Below are 15,154 nucleotides of genomic sequence, written 5' to 3'. Positions count from 1 at the left end.
AAAACTGTAATTTTTTCTTGAAAACAAACTGTGTACCATCAAAAATCATTTCGCGTACCACAGGTTGAGAACCACTGCGCTAAATAGAGAGCAGTCCTAACAGACCTTGCTCAAGCGCACACCCCGAGGGCCAAACCAGCACCTCTTCACCTTGCGGTTTCTTCATGTACAAAATTGGGCTAAAACCGCTTTAACAATCGGTAAATCTCGCTCTGTCAGTCTCGTTAACAGGCCCTGCGTCAAAAGCCTCTACAAGTAGGCCTATGCGAAACTGCCACAAATAACTTATCAAGGGTTTGTCAGTCCGAGGATAGATGTTCAAAACCAGGCTACTGTGAAATTTTGTAGAAGAAGCGTAACAAGATTCGTGAGCTTCAAAACGATTGACGGATAGTAGCAGAGCACTGGCCTTCATTGCGGTATTGTGCATCTGCAGACCAAACAATGGTCACAACTTAAGTAATCACATAAAGCATTTAGATCTACACAAGCAATCTGTGAGCATTAATACAAACCACACTAGATCTAGCTGCAAACGTAGGCTACAACATTTTTTTGCTTGCAGTCGACTATATAATCGGATTCAATCGCTCAACAAGTCAAGACAGTTTATTATCCTCGATAGCGTTTTAGAAAAAAGTAGCGATATTCTCAGAACAATAAGTTGCACAATAATGTTTCAAGACACAATGAGAACAGAACAAAAAGGCCAAAAGAAGAATTTGATCAGCCCTAATTAAAAAAAGTAACACAACGGCACGATGGAGATTCAACAGCAACGATGGCCATTTTTGCTATTATTAAAACCGCAATTTCTCGGTTTCACTACATTCATATTTTTTTCATTTTTAACGTTTACATACAAAGTAAAATAACCTTCAGGCTTATTTAGTCATTGTGACATCATGATGACGTTATTTTTTTAAAAACCATTAGGCTGCTACGCTTCAGTTCGTGTTACTGTACATTGTGCAGTTATTAATTGTTTGTTAAATGCTCATATTTCCTCCTAATTGAGTGCAACTGTTAAATATTAATTAAATTAAAACATAAAATAGAAACTTTGTATTCTGAGAAACAGGCTACTTCCTTTAGTCTTGTTGTAGTTGCGTAACACAAAATTTTGATGACTGCTCCCAACTAAAATATGATAAACTAACAAAGATAGACAACAATGAAAAGAAAAAATTACTAAAAAGTGAATTGTAGAGGAGTTTTCAGGTACCGTAGTGGTTTTTTGAACAAATGACCCAAATTTTAAATTTCAGATCAATTGAGAACCCATTAAAATTAAGAAAACGATCTAAAATTTTATACATGCAGTTATACCACCAATAGACACCATAATATAAAAGGGTAGGCTACAAAAAGGTCGAACATGAACCCAAAAATGAGATACCTTAATCCACTTCACTGTTTTCCACAACACACAATCCCTTCACTGTAGGGTTTCAAAGGGCACTTTTGAACTCCGGCACGGGATGGTTTTAAGAGCCCGGGATATTGAAGAAATTACAGCGTATTTTTTTAATATAGCGCATTTTTCATAGCAATGTCTTGATTTGTTCTTCAGGATCTCATTGGTACCGGGATCAAATTATCCTCTGAGCAGATCTGTTTCAACATCAATCAATCACGATATGTGTTGGCTGCTGTAGTTTTGTTTTCAAGCCTTCTTTCATTTGAGCGTATGAACTGAGGCCATTGTCATTCTTGTTTCAGAAACAAGGTGTAATCTTGACCTGTGCTTAGATTTTTCTTTGTTTCTCCTACGTGTCATACGTCAAAGGTATCAGAGATCCAGGAGCGACGCCAATGGTCAGGACTGTAGACACGACCAAGTAAAAGGAGAATATGTAGAGGCAAAACCTGTGAACACTCCATGAGAACTAAGTTTCACTAAAGTTTGAAATACAGAATAGAAAACTTTAATGGCAACGAGGAGATTGATTTTGCTAAAATAAAGTTTTTGTTGGAAAGTACGCCAGATTGTCGCACTTTTCATATTATTGCGTACTTCTTGCTTAATGTTCAAGCAAATGTTTTGAAGCAACGTCGGCTGCGTAGTCGAATGGTGAAAACGTCTGCGTGACGTTCGAAAGGACGTTGTTCGACATGAGCTTCAAAGCATGCGGCTGCGTCTCGGCAAAGACACTTAATGGCATGCCAAAATAAAGGGAGCAGCTGACTCGGACTATATGTCACTTCCCTGGTTCCTGTTATCTGTTGTATGCCATCGGTGTACTTTATTTTATCACAATGGGCGCAAATACAAGCATGATCGTTACTATTGATATAATCGCACATAGCCAACGCACATTAGAAGAAACTAGATTTCACATTCTTATACTAGTAGCACATCATTATAGCCTATAATAGTCTTCAAAACGAAACACAAATGAACCAATGAATGTACATTTAAATCGCATTTAATGCAGCCAGTAGCGTTGACAGGGGGTCCAGGAGTACTTTTGAACCCGGGCCCGGGATAATTTTAGGGGCCCGAGATCATGAAGAAGCCACCGGGTATTCTTTGGATACAGTCTGTTTACTTGTAAAATTTCTTGATTTGAGACCCAAAAATTCCATTGGTACAGGGCCCAAGATATCGTATCAATGGCCCTGGATGTAGTAGTGTAGCCTACTAGAAGGTAGGCTAGTACTATTGGACTATGTGAAAACGATGTAAAGATTTTCTTGCCAGTCAAAATCACGGTAGCAATCACTGGAAGAAAAATGTTCGCGTAAAGGAAGTTTCGCTTACCTATCCAAAACTGTAGCAGCAAACCTCCATTCCAGCGCAATTTTTTCATCTTTATCTTCATTTAGTATTCGATTAGTAATGGAACGAACTTCGTTTAAAATATCGATCATTTCTCTGGATGGAATACAAATATACAGGGTTTTAGATTATGTTTTGTAAACAAGTATCAGTTTTTGAAATATAACATACTCGACGTGAACTGCTGACTCTCTTAAATTTTTACAAGGAAAAAGTTTTTCGTTGAAGCTGCATCAAACATATCGATCAGATAAGGTTGTCCCAATTAGTCTGCAGACTGCAGCTACAATAAACTGCTTTTTTTGCATATGGTCATTAATGGGTAATGTAATAAGTCTAGACTATACTAGATATAAGAAAATCTTAAACTGACTTTTGTGCTTCTTTTAGAAGTGTAAGTTCCTTTATTTGATCAGATTTCGATCCTTTCCATTGATTCAATCGATTTTCAACCTGGCATACAGAAAACGTTCAGACAAATCACTAGATCGCTTGATGCTTTGCAACAATAAGCAATGCCACTGCACGAGGCTCACCACATGCCAGCAATCAAAGTTACATTCCACAGCCTACGCAAAAAAACGGTTCAACTAAAAAAATATTTTTAAAATCGAGTAAAATAAACTCGAAATTATGCTATTTGTCAGATTTGCTTGAAAAACTGAACAAACTTAATTTGTCCTTTCAAGGAGAAAACATCAATGTTTTTACATTCAAATTTAAAATTGATCGCTCATGAGAAAACTTAAGCATCAGGAAACAAAAGGTCCAGAGGCTGCATGGAAAGTAATACGCTTCGAGTACGGTTAGCTTGTTTTTAGTTTTCGTTCAATATAAGACTTTCAACAAATATCACCAATGTACGTTTCGTACTGTTTATCATTTTAACCGTGCAGGGTCACGGAATATTTTTGGACACTAAAAGAGGTTGAGAGCAAAAAGTATGGAAGACCTGCTCTGCTCTACCATGCATAATATTTGCTAACTGTTTTCTGTAGCTGATTGTACCAGCTGTAATACAAAACTTTCTGCAATTTCAAAATGAACGCGGTACCAACTACCGCCCTTCTAGTGTCGTGAGAATAAGGCAATCGCTGTGAGCCCTTGTATCCCCTTCTTTAGATATCCATGACTGTACCGCACTCAATGCTTAGCCATGCCTTTGGCGTTTAAAATCAACATTAGAGTATTACAAATTAACTGCAACAATGTTTTTATAATTTATTTACCGCAATGATAGGATAGTTTTCTAGTTTGCCATTGGGTTGAAAGTTTTCTGGATTGTCTAAAAACTTGCGACGGTAACTGTTTTCTCCAGGCCTTCTCATCCGCAAAAGCTTTGGAAGAGCATAAAGAAAAATCCAACGAATCTGTAATGGTAGTAATAACAATTTTGATTTATGCATAAAACCTAAAATTCAAAATTGGACTGAAAAAACAACGCGTCGTAGTATAATTTTTATGAAAGTTAAATACACGCGTGCTTTGCGCAACTCTGAAACATTGTATAAAAAAATAAAATAAAAATAAACTTTGAAAAGTCAACATGTTTTAAAAAAATAAACATGTTTTTTGTAAATTGTAAAAAGTATACAAATGTTGAAGTCAACAAATCAAACTATTATGGTTTGGTTTTTGCTTTTGAATCTTTATCCTCGGACTGACAAAGCCTTGATAGGTTATTCCTGGTTGCTTCGCATACTTGTAGAGGCTCGTGACGCAGGGCTGGTTACCGAGATTGACAGAATAAAGTTTTCAATTGTTGAAGTGTTGTTGCCTGGGAGTTATTCCATCCATTAGGTGCAGCTGAATGGAGAGCACTCCTTAGAATGTGCTGCTCAAGTGCATGCCCTGAGAGTAGAATCTGCGCCGCTTGATCTTGAAGCTTCTTTGTTCACGATGTCACGCGCTTACCAACTGAGCTATCGGGGCGGATTGATAAAGATATTAATTGCCACACTGAAATGTCTGAAGACCTGAAGCTTGCCGTGGCTCAGGCTTGGTCACTGCTGTAACACTTGACAGTTTGAAATGTCCGTTTATGTTGGCAGTTTTGTTGCTATTATCAGCTACTATTCAGTCCGCTCAGCGCCGCCACACGGAGACAAGCTGTAGGCTACTTTCAGTGCACCTTACAACGGGAATCGAACCATTGCCACTTGGTTTTCCAAGTTTTCATCGATAGGGCAATAGGAATACCGTTTGGAAATCTTCAAAAAATTTTCAACATGGACAAACCAAAATTTTGAAAACTTAATAAGAACTATGGACAATCGATCGTTGTGGAGACTCACGGTAGCCGACGCCTTATTCAGGCAGGGCCGATGATGATGATGATGAATAGGAGTAAACAAATACGAAAATACATCCAAGAATAATAAATAAACAAAAAAGATCAAGCGTAACCTGCTGTAGGATATCTTCAAACAAATAAAAAAATTAACTTTAACACTGATAATGATAGCATAGCATAAGTTGCTTATTTGCAACTGTTGTAACTCACGTATGCTGGCATTTCATTGCTGTTGGAAGCGTTCGTGTGGTGAAAGTTTAGCGAAATTACAGCTGCCACCACCGATGCCGTAACGACGAATATGCTGCAGGCGAAGTACTTCCCTGCAAATGCATTGAGATTTGTAGTAGGCCTAATTGTTTTTCTTTGTTAAAATGCTAAATTAATTTCCTGCATTGGTTATCATCGATTGAGACAGTTCATTGAAATTTTATGAATGAAAAATTTTAACTCCAATGCGTGTTGTAAAAAAATTTAACTTCAAACTTCAAACCCTAATTGTAAGCTGTGAACTCAGCTAAAAAAGCCAAGTGAATCGGCACCGTGGCTTCCTACCAGCAGGCCAAAAGTTCTTAACCTTTTGCCTTGCTGGCATCACCTTGAAGTGACCAACCAGTTATCGCACCCCTCATGGAATGGCTGAAATGTAATAGTCGCCTACAATTCAGAATGTTTGTTAAAAGCCCGGTAAGCAAATTTAATTTCTTACGTGATATTATAACTAACCATAGTGACTCAGCATCTCCGCTACCCCTGAAAACAGGTCTCGCACCTTTTAGTGGTGCATGCACCCCTGGTTATGAACCCCTATATACTAGGCTATCTACAAGAAGCCTGTTGGCTACATGCAGCTTACCAAGTAATGGAATAACATCTGTTGGGGGAAGGTTATCGGTCACCAACTGCAGAAAAACTACAAGAGCCAATAGAACCGTGATGCCTAAAATAATAAGAACTAATAAAATGTATGATGATATATTTAGTCGGTATAACCTATAAGTAAAAGTTTTTTTTATTTTTTGAATATCTTATTGATATCGCTTCAAATGTTGCTTCAAAGTTCTTTTTTATGTCAATGATTAAATGTCACAACAAAGTTCTGTTCAAACATCACAAGACATCCAATTAAAATAGGGCCATTGTTCATTAATGAATGTGTTTTTTAACTGAGGAATTTTTTGGCAAAGGGATGTGTTCAATTAAGTGTTTACAGTACAGTATAATTTATTCATTATGCTTGTAAATGTTTTTAAATTAAAAACAATGTTTGCAAACATATGAGTCACAGTTTAAACAAATTGACGATGTATAAAAAACGTTTTTATGGGGTGGACTATTTTGCTACGTGAGCTCAAGTATTGAAGTCGAAGTGTGAATTGCTCGACACAAGGTATCGCAAAGATTTCTGAACCACGGGATGGGAAATACATGACCGAGTACGTCATATTCGATAGCGATGCTAAACGTTCTTAAATTTCCTGCAAAATTCTTCTTTCAACTAGCTTAAAAAAATATTAATATGTGTATTCCAGCTTCAACAATGCAACTATATCACATTCATGTTACTATAAAGTGACTTTTTATCAACTGATCAATACAGTGCAAAGTTAATTGCAGAACTTACAGCAAGTAAAAGATAGGGCAACAGTTAACGTTTGTAAAACTATCAAGAACATAACTTTCCTCTTATTCAAGTGCTTTAAAGAAACCAAGTGTTTTCCAGGCTATGAGCTTCACAAGAAAATTTACCAACACTAGTGCATTGGTGACTTGATAAACCTTCATGGGTTAATGTTAAGCAGGTTTTTACAGACAAGCGTTGGTTTACTTCTAAAGTGGTTAAAATTTTACGGAAATAAAAAAAAAATTTAAAAATCTGGCCACAATGTTGTGCAACCCAACCTGCTCTCAGCAGCAAGTTTTGCATTTTGTGTTTCCATAAACGTTGGGTAACCATGAGTAACTTTACAACTTGAGTTTTCCAAATATATTGTAGGCCTACGCTCGCTTACCAAGCGTTATTCTTTCTCCAGAATCAGCGGGAAGCAGAAACACTAATATTGTGAGGGAACAAACCAGAACGCAAGGCAACAAAAGATTGAAGCCATAAAACGATGTTCTTCGTTTTATATGAATTGAGTAGGTTATGTCAACGAACGTTACATTTCCACAACACTCATACTTCATGGCAGTACGCTTCCCTCGCATGGCTGAAAATGGAAAACAGTTACTTGTTTTCAACAGTGATGCGCTTGATGCTTTTTTTGTATTTAATGCCTTGAAATTAAAACGCAATTTTAAGCAGCGTACATTATTGATGCGATTTGTAGGTTACTTAGACAGCTAAACATACGCTCAAAGAAAGAAATTTCAGCAATGTAGCCTAACTTATATTGCAAATAGTAAAAACGCTAAAATGAAAACCCGCTATTAAAAAGTGAAGCAAAAATAATAAACCAGGAATACTTAATATATATTTCCAAAGTTTTTTTTTTCAACTTACACAATAGATCCCATTCTCCACTCGGAGTGTATGAGTCATTGACAGCATGTTCGCCGTTTAAATACAAGTTTACCTAAAGGGAGGCAGAAATTTGAGCATTAATATCTCATGAAGATACTGACCTTTCTATCTCTGTAAGATGACACAACATGGGAAAGGTTTTACAATCAATTTTAAAAAGGTAAAACCAAGTCATACTTTAGACCGTTTTAAGCATCTGAGTCTCAGGTGTTTGTGGTGTGAGTTACTGTTGTCAAATGCCATGTATAAGGGCACATCCGGAAAGGTTAACGATATTTGCATCAAAGTGCGTCAGTTTAACTTTGAGATATTGCAAGTCTAATATGCAGTGTAGCCTATGCACCCGCTTTATGATCGAGCACCATGAAACAAATATGGGGAGAATCTCCATCATTGGGACGATTCTACAATGGGACACTTGGTCTCCCACGCTTGGTTGATCAAGCGAGCACAACGTATATGACGAATTTCAATTCGCCATGTAGTCTATAGCTTGTACCAACAGTGGGATCCTTCAATTTGCATGCATGGCTGGTTTGTTAAAGAAAGTGTATTTTTTGATACCCAAAGTAAAAAAAGACAGGTCACTTGTCTTGAAGATATTTTTGTACATACTTGGCGAAGCAGGTTGAAAAAACATGGTAGCATAGTCTATTTGTCTGGCAGTTCTTAGGACAAAACGTTGTTGGCAGTGACGTAGCCTTTAAGAAATTAGCTGATTTTTTTTGCATTTGCGGATGGCATCTTACAATGGGACAGCAGATCTTGCCCATCAATGGGACACTGTAAATCAACTCGACTTATTCGTAAAAAGGGAAACACAGATCTTTTAACTATGAAAACTGCTGTTGAAAAAGCAATACAAACCGGAAAAAATAGACCTGTAGCAAGAGAATTTGACATACCAAGCCAAACATTGAAAAACTGGGTTGACACATACAAAAGAGCCCAAGCAAATAATGATCTTAAAAGCAATCTAAGTTTTCAACCTCATTATGGTGTCAAAAAGATTTTGCATGATGAAGTTGAGAAAAATTTAGAAAACTTTAATAATGCACTACAGTAAATACAATCAATAACAAAGTGAATATCAAGTTTATAATATGCATTTACACGGATAATAAATTGTGTCCCATTGCTAGAAATTGCCTGTCCCAATGGTGGAGCCAGATTCAACAATGGGACGTTTCGAGTAACCTTAAAAAACTGCGCGTTATTTCTAAACCACTGGAGATAATGAAATTAAATCAAGTGTTATTTGAAAAAAAAAAAGCATTGACATAAGGGTTGTAAAAAAAAAGCACTGCATTTGGTTACAAAATTTAAAAAAATTAGCAAAACGCAAAATTTGTCCCATTGATGGAGGTTCTTCCCACAGCGCTAAAAAACTTTACAATTTCAATACATGGACTCTCAAAACACCAAAAAAAAAACACTGCCAACAGTAGAAACAAGCACAAACTACCAATCCGCCATGATGAGTCCAGGATCCGAACTTGATCAAACATTTTTGCTCATCGAAAGGAAAATATCGAATGTCAACGTCACATGTAGTTTGGAACAGGCCCGGAGGAAGCCACTCTACGTCACCAGTGTGCTGGACCACCAAATTTGTTTTCAACATTTGGTCGAAAGCGGGAACTGCACTGAAATTTTGGAAACAATTTTGTATTAGAAGCAGATTGTGAAAAGAAAGAAGAGGCGTTTCAACCTTGCTGTGGATCTTGTTATTGCGATACCAACGCAAAAACCTAAGATTTTTTTAAATTTTGCGTTTAAAACAAGACCATAAAATAACTTTTAAGTCTATCTACACATGACATTATTTAATGAAAATTTGTTATGGAAAGTAAGTGAACAAAACTCCCAGGCACCCAACCAGTCCGAAAAAGATTAAGAACTGATTCAACATAGACAAATGCATGTAGGCTATCTTGTTTCATATTTCTGTAAAATGTAAAAATAGATCCTATTGATCAAAGATGAAACTTCGCATTCAAAGCGAGCGTTTTAAAAACGGAACTTATAAATTCCTTTTAAAATGGTCAAGTTTTGATTTAAGAGATTTATAACAAAGTAACGCTGTGTGAGTCCGACAAAATTTCTTTCCATTTTATAGAATACAAATGATGAAACACTTTGAGTGCAATAATTGGGTTGCATTAATTTTGAAATTTCTTAAAAAGTTTTTTTTTAAGTGAATTTAAATTATTAAAGCTAGTGTCTTTGTTCTATTTGTATTGTTCACGTTCTTTTTCGTTTAAATATTAATAGAAAGACTCCAGACAAACAACAATAAAACTTGTTTTCCAACTTGTCTAAACAATTACAAGCTTTAAAGTTCAAATGACCACAACGCATCGACAACAGGGAAAAAGCATTTATATTTTCATTCATGGTTTGTTTAGTTTTTGTGTTGATTTTCCAATGATAACGCAAAGCCATATGCAGATTGACATAAAATTTATCATCTAAGAGTCGTTTTCTTTTTCGAAGTGGAGATACAAGCTCAAGCTGCTTCCAAAGAAGAAGATGGCAAACTGACTTTTATGATGAAAATCACAAATATTTTTCAGCTCTTTTGTTACTTTATTATATATCGAAATAGCTTGTAATCAAATATCAACACACATTCAAGAAATGTTTAAAAAAATAAAATAATTTACATTCATCTCTTTAACTCATTGAAAGTTTCATAACGTGTGCCTACAAAGCTTTAAGCAGGGACTTTTATTTTTACCTATAACCCCCTGCCTATAACCTTCTCCATTCAACAGCACGGACGATGAAAACAGGTCAGCTTTTCAAACGTTTGCTGAACATGAGTTTAGTAGCATATTCACATTTTGGGCTCTTTATTTTTTGATTAGCTTCTCCACTTTCTTCTGTTTATTCACCTGTTATAGACTAGAATATCTGGCTTCCACAGGTAACTTGCCGGTAGTCGAATGTCAGTTATTCCACCGTATGCTTTTGGATCCCATTTTAAAAACTCGTCTTTCCAACACTGTTCAGATTACGATATATATTTTTTAATCACGCCATTTACAAAAGCTTTTAAATGTAATAAATCACTTGAAGAAAACGAAATACAAGGCATGACTGTGAGAAACAGCCTACTTTAATGTTCTATTTGTAGATTCTGATTTAATTTCAGCATAATAGTAAACCGTAAATACTGCTGATACTGCCCTAAAAAAAGTGCTCAATGCTGAGCGAATTACATCAATTACAGTCAGTATTTACAAAAAACCTAAAGAGGCTGTTTCACATTGATTGGGATCATCAGAATGTTCTTACTTATATGGAATCATAAATAATTAACAAATAAATAATATATCTATATAACAAAAAGAATCATTCAAATATATTCTATTTGAATAAGAATCTTCTGATAATAATCCCAATCAAGGTGAAGCAGCCTGCTAGGGTGTTTGTAACTAATAATGCTAATGCAATAAATACTAGCAGTAAATAGGTTTTATTCTTTTTTACATACAATGAAGCAAGACTGCAGAGCAAGCCCAAAAAAAGATACCTATAACCATACGGTACCAATGATTACCAGTTTGTAGAAAGTGTGAGCTGCAAAATACTTGGCTACAGAGCATTGAAACCTCTGCATACTGCAAAAAGATTAAATATCGTTGTAGAGCTCGTGAGAAGAACATCCCCCATGAGAAGTGGCTGACGACCCCCAAGGAGGGCGTGCCCTCCGGTTGAGAACCACTGTTATAAGCTTTAATTTAAATATCTTTGGCAGGAGTATGTCATGTCAAAAAGTAATTCACTGAGACCTGTTTATTGCGAACTAAAACAAATTTATTTCGATCAATGTTTTTAATACAGATCTACTCAGTGCAGTCTGCAAGTATTTGTCTTAATTAAGTTTTTGCCGGAGGTTGAAGATTTACTGTAGATTAAAGTAGACGAAACATACGTGTTATTGTCTTGCCACGACACAGCATGCTCCCAAGCGGTGTGAAACTGGCATTTTTTCCAGCCTTGTATCAGGGCTCTCACCACTCGGCAATGAAGTACGGTACATAAGAAAAACAGCACTACTTACCCATCCCATGTACATGCTCGTTGTTAGAAGTTGATTCTTTTCATCCTGTTTAATCAGAAATAAAAAAAAATGCAAAAAAAGTTTAATTAGGTTTCATACTTGATAATGTTATGAAGACAATATTGTAATCAATTTTTGATTCAAGTCTTTGGTTATTAAAATTTTTGCGGTAATGCATCGAAGTATTATAAAACAATACGAGATTGTAAAGAAATAAGATGATGATGCTTGCCCTTTGTTTTCGAAGTTAACCACGGGACCTAACTTTAGACTTTGACCAAGATTTTGTTTTAAGTGAAATGGGCCGCTCTTCAACCTCGCTTTCTTTTTTCAGGTTCCAAAATCCAATTGTGGGACAATTGGGTAAAGTCGAAATTTATAAACCAGAAAATTACAAAAAAAATTTTAATCAATTTAACAAAAACTTAATCTCGACAAGCGATTTGTCATCTCAGTGTGGAAAGCAACCACACTTTCTTGCTGTGGGAAGTTTGTTGTCACCCTTAAACTTACCAAATCGACTATTTGTTGCAGCGTTAAAGAGAAGGAAACGTTAACGACATCTTTAAAGTTTTCTACCGGTCGAATTTTGGGATCATACTTTTTCAACAGATTGTCGATTAACTCCTTTTCTTCTGAACTTCCGTTTGCCACTGAAATAAAAAAGCTCATAACAAATCAAGGGTTTGTATCGTAACCATTAACACTGCAAAAAGACTTTCGGTTCTCGTTTCACTCATAAACATCGCAAAAGGTTAAACGTTGTAAGAAAGCAAGTAAGCCGAGTGCTTTAAAATCTGCTATTTGACTGCCAAGTTTTCATTCACGAAGAATTTTTTCTATCACAATCTGTAGTTGATAACTTATGGTGACAATTATAGCGTCATTAGGTTTAAAGGCCTAAGCCTATCTGATTACTTTAAACTTAAATGTCCTACGCAGAACTACAAAATGACAAAAAGAAAAGACAGAAGAAAAAATACAAACACAAGTAAAACTCACCCAAAATTAGGAAACAACATACGTAGAAGAATAACCAAAAACATTGTACAAACTGCAATCGCATGTTCAATTTCTTAGAGCATAAAAAAAACTTTATCATCAATTTTGTAATCTTATTTGAACTCCTGTTTCAATGGTAAGACAAGAATAAACACAATTCTGATACAATCAATAGTTATAATAAGTGAGTAGGCCTAGTCATAAAATACCAACAAAATACAATGTGTTGTGATAAATTAAAATGATAAAACGTTAAATTTATTTTTAGAAAGGCAACTTCTACTCGGTTATCTTCAAATGGATAAATACTTACTAGCAGCCTATACGCTCTATTTTGCTCTATATCGGTGCGGCTCTCACGCTAGCCGAAAAACTTCAATGTAATGGCTGTAACTATAACCGGCTGCAACTAAAAATAGACGAGTGTCTGCCATAACTATTCTTTTCCCAGTCGATTGCCAATGTATAATTTAGTTAAAAGTAGACGGGATGTTTTCTTGGGTCTATAGCCAGTATTGCCAACGAAAGATTTGCACGTCTGCTTGGGAAAATGAAAGACTGACTGCTTCCTTAAAATTTGTGTCATTTTTCAGACTATGTCATTTACAACTGTCATTTCAACACAACAATTGTAGTGAGAGCAAGGTTGTTTAAAAGAGCTTCCTGCAATCTGAAAAAAAAAATTCCATGATTTGTGTTTGTGTTCAACAATTTTAACTTGATGAAATGTTGTTTATCGATTGAAAAAAGAAAGGAATGACATAATTTCTTTTGATCTACTTACCATGCTCTCATTTCGAAGCGACAAATTCACTTCTTTTCAACTTGTTGAGACAATTACAGTAGGCTATGTTTACATCAGTACAATAAAGCTTTTCTTGTTTCTTGCAATGTTATTTTACAATCTACCGTAGGCTAAAACTTTCTTATACTTTTCTTATTGTTTAGATTAGAATGTCAATTTAGTCACGTTGTTTCGTTTCACTAAAATAAGAGGTAAAATGGATGGAAAGAATAATGTTTGTTTTAGCTGCAACTGCAGAAATTATGGCGTTTTTATTTTTTTCCAATTTTGGCAAACTTTTTCATCTCTGCTTAAGTTTGTTAAGAAATCCTAACGTTAAAATTCAAAGATCTAAAAGTATATTTTCTAATCCCAATCCCCGGAATATTGTTTCTGAAATGTCACAAAATTTAGAGGCAAGAAGAAGCTTGATCAAAGAATTGATACGTTTATTACGCAGTCATCCCTACAAAAAAAAATTAAACAATATAAAACCTCGGAAAATTTCAAACGCGGCATTTTGAATGCCATATCTTTTCGTTTTTTTTTTTCATATTGCGATTGCTTTGTTACAACTAAAATTACAGAGTTGAAACATCTTAAAATGACTTTAGACAAATCTTTTAGCGTACGATAAAAATAGTAGATATGCTCAATTGTCCAAGAAAATTCAGATAAGGATATCACGTGACCAACCTACTTGCATAATAGCTGCTTATCTTACAAATTATTTGAATGAAGACATTTGGTGACATGAAGGTCATTTTACATGTTTGCACTTCCTGCATGTGACGCGTTTAATAGCCTATACGTTGTGACTTTCAAACATAAAAATGAGAAAACACAATTCCCTCTTCATTTCCGTCGATACGATAGTCAATAACCGATATTTTAAAGATGTGTCTGTTTCTTGAAAACGGCTGCAAGACTTCACTTGAAACCATAATTTATCGTTGGGAAAAAGTATAAACTTTAGTGCAAATTTGCAAAAACAGAAAATTGAGTAAAATTGTAGTTTTTCCACAATATTTTTTGAAAATTGGGTTAGGCTCACATTGTCCCAGCATTTCTATCATAAGTACAGTAGAATATGTGAGAAGTTTGTGTTGGGCTTAGTGTCAACAAATTTTATAACTTGATTGTGTGTCTTGTTTACTGCGGTAAAACCAAAAGTGTTCCAGGTGTAGTCAGAGTGTCGCCTGTTTTGCTCTTTCCGTCTTTACATACAAATACAAATAAAAGGTAGCAAGATTGATACTTCCATTTTACAAACGTGCATTCTATTTTGCAAGGTCAAGACGTTACAGCAGAATAAAAATAAAAGCCCAAAATAACCTACGATCATCATCAAGCGAATATGTCATAGCTGGCAAATGACTTCTAAAATTCTCCACGCACTCGATCTGTAGCTGTTCTCGTTGTAAAGTTACAGTTAGTTCTTCTTTCTCATACCACTTTGCTTCTTTCACAATCTGTTTCTCTCCATTCTTGCTGCAGTGTCAGCGCATTACTGTATTGCTATACCTTATCGATGTCTTTCAGCATTTTTCTTTCTCTTAACGAAATATTAGGCCTACTGATACTATCTTGTCTTTGGACAATGAACACCCTTTTCCATATTTTCTGTTTTTTGAGCAACTGCCAGACTTCTCCAAAATAGGCATATATCAAAAAAAGAATTATACTGTGACTTGATAAGC

General features: G+C 35.5%; 1 protein-coding gene across 1 annotated transcript; it reads right to left on the bottom strand.

The window, feature by feature from the left end:
* Positions 1–1,769: 1,769 nt before the first annotated feature.
* LOC145780252 (neuronal acetylcholine receptor subunit alpha-7-like) lies at positions 1,770–14,218 on the bottom strand. Its single transcript, XM_082591956.1, has 13 exons — positions 14,155–14,218; positions 12,182–12,321; positions 11,669–11,713; positions 10,497–10,606; positions 9,065–9,245; positions 7,579–7,651; positions 7,088–7,285; positions 5,932–6,015; positions 5,286–5,398; positions 4,012–4,152; positions 3,156–3,235; positions 2,765–2,878; positions 1,770–1,869 (listed from the first exon to the last, which is right to left on the bottom strand). The coding sequence occupies exons 1-13, from the start codon at positions 14,216–14,218 to the stop codon at positions 1,770–1,772; spliced, it is 1,443 nt and encodes a 480-aa protein (XP_082448082.1).
* Between the last annotated feature and the right edge of the window lie 936 nt (positions 14,219–15,154).

This window comes from Aplidium turbinatum, chromosome 11 (genome assembly GCF_918807975.1).
Source record: "Aplidium turbinatum chromosome 11, kaAplTurb1.1, whole genome shotgun sequence".
In the NCBI taxonomy this organism is placed as follows: Eukaryota; Metazoa; Chordata; class Ascidiacea; order Aplousobranchia; family Polyclinidae; genus Aplidium; species Aplidium turbinatum.
This window is presented reverse-complemented; position numbering and strand designations above follow the sequence as displayed.

What these genes read in the sequence shown, in the direction of transcription:
- LOC145780252 (XM_082591956.1), bottom strand. Translation starts at nt 14,218, where the DNA reads ATGACCTTCATGTCACCAAATGTCTTCATTCAAATAATTTGTAAGATA. An exon ending in TGGAGAAAGAATAACGCTTG is followed by an intron (nt 6,016 to 7,087) that starts GTAAGCGAGCGT and finishes TTATTATTTTAG; the next exon opens with GCATCACGGTTCTATTGGCT. An exon ending in AAAACTATCCTATCATTGCG is followed by an intron (nt 3,236 to 4,011) that starts GTAAATAAATTA and finishes TCTGTATGCCAG; the next exon opens with GTTGAAAATCGATTGAATCA.